The sequence below is a fragment of the Felis catus genome, chromosome X (assembly GCF_018350175.1).
Source record: "Felis catus isolate Fca126 chromosome X, F.catus_Fca126_mat1.0, whole genome shotgun sequence".
NCBI classification, from domain to species: domain Eukaryota; kingdom Metazoa; phylum Chordata; class Mammalia; order Carnivora; family Felidae; genus Felis; species Felis catus.
This window is the reverse complement of record NC_058386.1, coordinates 103,129,967-103,137,122: the sequence shown is the minus strand read 5'-3', so window position 1 is coordinate 103,137,122 and position 7,156 is coordinate 103,129,967. Positions and strand designations below refer to the sequence as shown.

The window sequence follows — 7,156 nt, the reverse complement described above, 5'->3', positions numbered from 1 at the left end:
GTTTCACCACTCAAGTAATTTGATTTCAAAATATCTTCTTTTTGATATTTCATTTTGCTTTCTCTCTTTTATTCTATTAGTTTATCAACAGGACAAACACAAGTTTTTTTTTTTGTTCTCTGTTTTTATTTTAGAGAGAGAGAGAGAGCATGAATGGGGGAGAGGTACAGAGAGAGGAGAGAGAGAGAGATTGAGAATCTTAAGCAGGCTCCACACTCAGTGTGGAGCCCAACGCGGGGCTCAGTTCCACAACCCTGGCATCATGACCTGAGCCGAAATCAAGAGTTAGCCACTCAACTGACAGAACCACCTAGACGCTCCCCAAACACAAGTTTTATAAACCATTTAGCACAAACCTAGAACTATGTGGTGGTATGAACAAAGCAGGAAATGTTATGTAACTCCTTGTGAACTTTACTATATGATTAAAAAAATAACATTCAAACATATGAAGTAACTAGAGAACAGGATGAGACAATGGTCTGAAACCACTCACATAGAACTCCATCCAATGAAGGGGATTCTGGCATAAGGGAGATAGGTGAGGCTAATAAAAATTTATCCAGGGGAATGTTACTAGCAAAAAGCAGTGATGAATACAGAAATAGATCAGTAATGATTGACAAGATGTTTACACTCATACACACTGGCCCTCATAGGTAACAAAAATACCTAATGGAGACCCTCATGCTCAGAAGGCTATGCAGACAGCTGAAATTTTGTTATGCCATTAACTATTACTTTACTATATCTATTACTTTACTATATCTATTATACTTTACTATTATCTATTACTTTAACTATAAATGTACTGTGTATAACTTTAGGTGTTAGCAGACATTGTGTTTTCCTAAAAATGGAAGCAATCAGATACAAATAAAGATTCAAATTTGCAAGCTGATATACAGCACTCTAAATCTCTCAATACCATTTGACTTTGGTCTGTAAATCTTACATCTTTAAATAAAAAACTCTGAGAAATTTGAAAGTGTAGACATAAATGAAATGTATTTCATGTATTGTATTCTAGATGAAATTATCACACCTCATTTATCAATACAAAATAGAAATCTGAACAGTGACTACAAACATACATAAATATTGAGTAATTATATTATCAAAGGAGTGGAGAGACATAATACCAAGACTATATGAGGGTTATTTTTATAAAAATGTAGGCATTTGTTATTATTTTTAATAAATATTAATTAAAAAGAATTTGTGTGAAAGAAAATATGTCTCATAGGTTCTATTTTTGCCTTTATGTATCATATGGAGTGTTGTACATAAGTTGACTCAGGGTTTATTCATTTATTTTAGGAATTCTGGCTATGTTTCATAAGTGCATGAGATTGTCATGTCTGTAAAATTTCCATCATAAGGGTAGTTTACATTGAAATAGAAAAATTGCATTTATTGAATAATATAGAGCAGTTGTTAGTCGTAAAAGCTTTGGAGTCAGACATAGAGTCACAACATGACTTTACCATTTATTAACTGTGCGACCATAGGAGAGTCATTAGTTCTTCTGGGCCTCAGTGCCCTCATTTTAAAATATGGCTATAAAAGTAGAATCTGCCTTACAAAGTTTTTGTGAAGTTGAATGTACATTTGAAGTGTTTAGCACAGTCCTCCAGCCAATGACACAAAAAGGCTCTCAATAGTAATTGTTATAGCAATTATTTTCACAATTAAAATATATATCTAGCAATCTGTACCTATGTGTATCTATCAATCTCCCAAAATGTTCAGCCTATTTTGCTCTACCACAACAGTAAAAAGTACGTTATGAATTTATACTATATAGTATCCATTTTTCTGAGGTGTAATTAAAAAAAACACATTATGGCAGATTATGTTAAAGGAATTTGTCATTTATTCTCTAGTAACATCAGTTCTAATTATGAAGTTGTCAACATTTTTTTCATTGTCAAGTCACTCCCTCTCCACTACCCTCAGCTTCTGGATAGGGCATTAAACATAGGGAGGAATAAGGGTGAGCAGTGGGTACTAGGATGCAGCAGCTCGATGGGGGTGGTGCGAAGGGCATGTGGTTTTTGTACCTGGAGTTTGTGCATTTGAGGTGAGGGTGCAAAAAGGGCTGGGAGAAGGGGGAGAAAAGCAATAACAAAGTAACTTCTAAGCTCTCCCTCGGTCAGAAAAGGTAATTCAACTTCCCACATGCACCCACACAGCAAACAAGGTTTTGGAGAGAAGGACTGGGGTGTCTGCAGAGTTGGTGTCAGCTACCAGCCACTCGTGTCACTGTGTAATTGAGTACATCTAAATACAGGCTTGCCAACCAAATAGGTTGCTCTGAAGCTGCAAAGCCAGATATGCAGCATCCAAATCGTGAGACTGCTAAACCCATAGTCTGAACACCCACACTCCACCATTGTTCTCTGTGGTTACCTCGTTCTGGAAAGTTCTTCACCATCTGTGCCTAGAGTAATCTGTATATCCCTGCCCCAATGCCCCAGGGTGCCTCCCATGCAAGACAATTCAGGCACCTGGGACTACCCTGGGACTGACAGTGGGGACTGAACCTTTCCTCCCTGGAGCAGGGAAAGAAGTATCCTTCTTCTGGACCTCTTCCACTCCATTCCACTGTTCCACTCTGAGGCTCAAGAGAACTCAACACCATGGAGGAACACTTGTCTTACCCCAGCCCCCAACCCCACCTTAAACGCAGTCCTCTAGGTTCCAGAGGCTGCCTTGGATCACAGGGTCCTGACTCCACCCCCGGCAGGAAGTGGCGCCTAGGCAACTACATTTGGAACACACCCCCTCAGCGATTCTGGTGCAGGAACTGAGGGACCTCAGTTTGAGAAAAAAAGAAAAAAAACTGAAAATTTGTAACAGAATCCCAGCGGAAGGGCTGGGGCAGGTGAGCTGCAAGGACAGACCTAAGGGGGAGGGTCTCCCTGCCTCTGCTAAACATCTCCATTCTCTTTGCTGCAGAGTCTCTCAGGATTGCACTAAACACACGTTTGTTCCTTCGACATATAATTGTTAGAGCTCCTTCTAGCTTCATACTTTACTTTATTTTACCTTTCAGATTTTATTTAAGTAGGGATTTTAAGAAGGCTAGTTGTTTGCTATCCTGAGGGTAATGAAACGACTGGAGTAGGATAGCAGAGGGCCTGGGCAGGCGCACTAGGATGTGTCCTCCGGAGACGGCTCGGCTCAGGGATCCAGGAGCGCTGGCCCTGGGTGAGTATCCCCACCGCGGGCTCCACTCCCCACCTCCCGCCCCCCTCCCGACCCCTCCCAGCCTGGCGTGTGCTACCCTGCGCCCCCCGTTTGCTCCCAGCCGGCTCCTCCCGCTGCCTCCACCCCCTCACACTCGGTTCCCCCTGCGTCGTCCTTGTCCCACTCAGACTTCGTTCCCGCCGCCCGGCCGGCCGCACTTCCCGCCCTCGCCTAGATCCCGGCCACCGCAGCCTGAGCCCTCGTCGCCGCACTCCTCTCGCGCTCCGCCCGCGCCCCGCTCCCTCCGGTCCCCGTTCTTCGCCCAGCCCGCCGCTCTCGCTTCCCTCGCCGCCGCCGCCGCCGCCGCCGCGTCCCGGACTCGGTAGGCTCCGAGCCCTGCGGTCGAGCCTGCCCCCTGGCCCCTAAGAGCCCGCGCTCCCGGCTGACGCGGAGGCGCCGAGGTCCCTGCCGCCACCACGGCCAACACGGGTGCCACGCGCCGCCGCCGCCGCCGCCGCCGTGCCGCCGCCGCCGCGGCCACTCGCCCGCCGCCCACCATGGCCCCGCAGCAAACAGGTAGCAGGAAGCGGAAAGCGCCCGCCGAGAGCTCGTCCTCTCAGGGCTCGGCGGCGGACGCAGAGGGGCCGCTGCTGCCTAAGAAGCAGAAGCGGCCGGCGACGCGGCGCTCGCTGGTGCACTACCTGAAGGACCGCGAGGTGGGCGCGCGGGGCGGCGCCGGGCTGTCGGGCTCCAAGGGCGAACTGCGCGGCTACGCGGTGCAGAAGCTGCCCGAACTCTTGAGGGAGCGCGAGCTGGCCCTGGGCACCCTCAACAAGGTGTTCGCGTCGCAGTGGCTGAACGCCAGGCAGGTCGTGTGCGGCACCAAATGTAACACCCTCTTCGTGGTGGACGTGCACTCGGGGCAAATCACGCGCATCCCCCTGTTGCGGGACCGGGGGCCCTGGCTGGCCCGGGCCCAGCCGAGCTGCGGCATCCACGCCATCGAGCTGAATCCCTCCAAGACGCTTCTGGCCACCGGGGGAGAGAACCCCAACAGCCTGGCCGTCTACCAGCTGCCCACCCTGGACCCCGTGTGCCTGGGCGACCGCCACGGCCATAAGGACTGGATCTTCACCATCGCCTGGATGAGCGATACAGTGGTTGTGAGCGGCTCCCGCGACGGCACTGTGGCTCTATGGCGGCTGGACCCCGACATGTTCAATGGCAGCATCGCCTGGCACAATGACGCGGGGCTTCCTGTGTACGCCCACATCCGTCCGAGGGACATGGAGACCATCCCCAGGTCCAGCACCAGCCCCAGTAACCGCAAGGTGCGGGCCTTGGCCTTTAGTGGCAAGAACCAGGAGCTGGGAGCCGTGTCCCTGGACGGCTACTTCCACCTGTGGAAAGCCCGGAGCACTCTGTCCAGGCTGCTGTCCGTCAGGCTGCCCTACTGCCGAGAGAATGTGTGCCTGACCTACTGCGAAGAGTTGTCCCTGTATGCAGTGGGTTCCCAGTCCCATGTCTCCTTCCTAGATCCGCGCCAACGCCAGCAGAATATCCGGCCCCTGTGCTCCCGAGAGGGCGGCACAGGGGTGCGTTCGCTGAGTTTCTACCAGCACATCATCACCGTGGGCACGGGCCATGGCTCCCTGCTCTTCTATGACATCCGTGCCCAGAAGTTTCTAGAGGAGATGGCGTCGGCCAGCCCAGACTCCTGTCCTGGGCCCTCAGGAAGGAAGCTCAAGCTCACCTGTGGCAGAGGCTGGCTCAACCACGATGACCTGTGGGTGAACTACTTTGGCGGTATAGGGGAGTTCCCCAACGCGCTCTACACCCACTGCTACAACTGGCCTGAGATGAAGCTCTTCGTGGCTGGAGGGCCTCTCCCTTCAGGCCTCCACGGGAACTATGCAGGCCTCTGGAGCTAAGGATGGCCAATGTGTTCTCAAAGTGCCCAGATTTACCTTCCAGTCCCCGCTCACTTTCTTCTTCACGCTGTGCTTTGTGCTTTTTAACTCACTGTGGCATTTGTCTTCTAGGTTGAAAGTGCCCAGCTTACCTGTGTTTAGTGTATTTAGGCAGAGAGAGAAAGAGAGAGACAAATCAAAGGTGATCTTTGGGCAATCGAAAGTTGGCTTTAAGATTTTTCTGTACCTCTCCCAACACCACCATGTTTTTTGCCTCCTCTTACAAAGAATTTTGTCTAATCTTTAATTGTGTTCTCTGAGTGATTGACATATGCTCTTTCTTTGGACTGTTGTAGAGGTGGTACCCCCTACAATTCAATACTTTTTTTTACCAATATTTCAACAGTATGTTCAGGTCTTCTACACATTTCAGATATGGTATTTTGGGAAAATATATGCTAAAAAGTATCTTTGGGGCTAGTTGGAGGAACTACCCTTCATATATATAAGAGAACAGGTATATAGCTCTGCTCTAGAAAATGCATTTTAAGATCTGGATTGCCACCATTTGGGGCCTGTTTCATTTGGATTTTGGAACCTGGTTGTTTGTTGCTTGTATATTTTTGGTACATAAAATATTTAAAAATATGTTTTCTTCGTCAAGAAATCTTAGAATGGTGTTCATCCTATTAATCACAATTTTGATTAGTAATTTTATTTTATTCAGTAAAATTTAGCCCCAGGTCCTCAGCCTTCTTGTTTAAAGCTGCTATAACACAGCCTGCTTTCCTGGGTATCATTTATGCTACAGATTTCCATAGCTAATCAAAACTGGCCTATACATGGCAGGACAATCAGGGAAGTTCTTTTGGGGGTAAACATTTCTTTAAAGTTTAGGTAACACTATCCAGGCAGCCATTTACACAGAAAGGCCCGCTGTTGTGCTCAATGTAGATGTTGTTGACAATTTTTTTATTATATACATGGGTATTCCTTTTATTGGGATTGTGTATGTGATGGATTGCAGAAAAAATAAAACTTGTTTAGCATTTTAGCAATTAAGTACTAAGCTAAGGTTTTTAAATGCTTACATATCTATTTTTTTCTTAATTGTCTTCTAGGAATATATTTATCAAAGTCAAAATCTTCCAAGAGACCAGATGAAACTGAAACATTAGCTGTGCACACATTACTCTGTATATTTGTTTTTGAAAAGCAAACTTATGCTAGTATCATGGGTGAAAAGATGAAATAACATCTTGAATGCCTTATCAAAATATACTTGCTATAGGTTGGGACAATTTGGTATCTTATGTTTTTAAGATGATTTAAAAAACTTTATTTACAAAAAAAGAAGTACATGTTGTGTTTATAGCTACCTACTCACATATGCTGTGTATTTGTGTATGTCTCTGTGTTACTTCCCATGTGAAAAAAAGGCACATGTGTATACCATTTTACATATGCACATATTCCTAATATTTTAAACTATGTCTATCAAGACTTGGTCTTTAGTTTTGTTTTATTCGAGATAAGTAATACATGCACATGACCAAACAAGTCAAACTGTATAAAAAGTGTAAGGTGAAAAGTAGGTCTCATACCCTAGGAATCTCTGATTCCTAGGATCCCTGATCTCCTGCCCATAGATCACAAGCAGTATATTTTGTGTTTGTATAGTCAGTACATATAGAAGCATATATGTATGTGTGTATGCAATTTTTATATAAATGTGCCATTTATCACAAAATCATAGAGATTTTTTCTTATACCTATCTAATTAATTTTAATTGTATAGTATTTCCCTGTATGATTGGCACATACTTTATTCATTATACCTTTAATGAGCATGTATATTGGTTCTTATTTGCTGTAACTATAAGCTATTCTACAGTGATTACTTAGGTGCATACACTTTTGTGCACATGTGTAAGTAGATCTGCAGGATAAATTCCTAGAAATGGAATTGCTGGATCAATTTTATATTTAATAGCCATTGCCAAATTACCATCCAAAGAAGTACTACCAGATTAACCTCCCATAAATAATGTATG

The 7,156-nt window shown here is 45.6% G+C and overlaps 1 protein-coding gene across 1 annotated transcript; it reads left to right on the top strand.

The window, feature by feature from the left end:
• The first annotated feature begins 2,784 nt into the window (after window positions 1–2,784).
• On the top strand, window positions 2,785–6,956 carry DCAF12L2 (DDB1 and CUL4 associated factor 12 like 2). Its single transcript, XM_019823454.3, has 3 exons — window positions 2,785–2,887; window positions 3,059–3,213; window positions 3,381–6,956. Exon 3 carries the CDS (start codon window positions 3,750–3,752, stop codon window positions 5,121–5,123), a length of 1,374 nt encoding a protein of 457 aa, XP_019679013.2. The 5' UTR covers window positions 2,785–2,887; window positions 3,059–3,213; window positions 3,381–3,749; the 3' UTR covers window positions 5,124–6,956.
• The last annotated feature ends 200 nt before the right edge of the window (window positions 6,957–7,156 follow it).

What these genes read in the sequence shown, in the direction of transcription:
- DCAF12L2 (XM_019823454.3), top strand. Translation starts at nt 3,750, where the DNA reads ATGGCCCCGCAGCAAACAGGTAGCAGGAAGCGGAAAGCGCCCGCCGAG.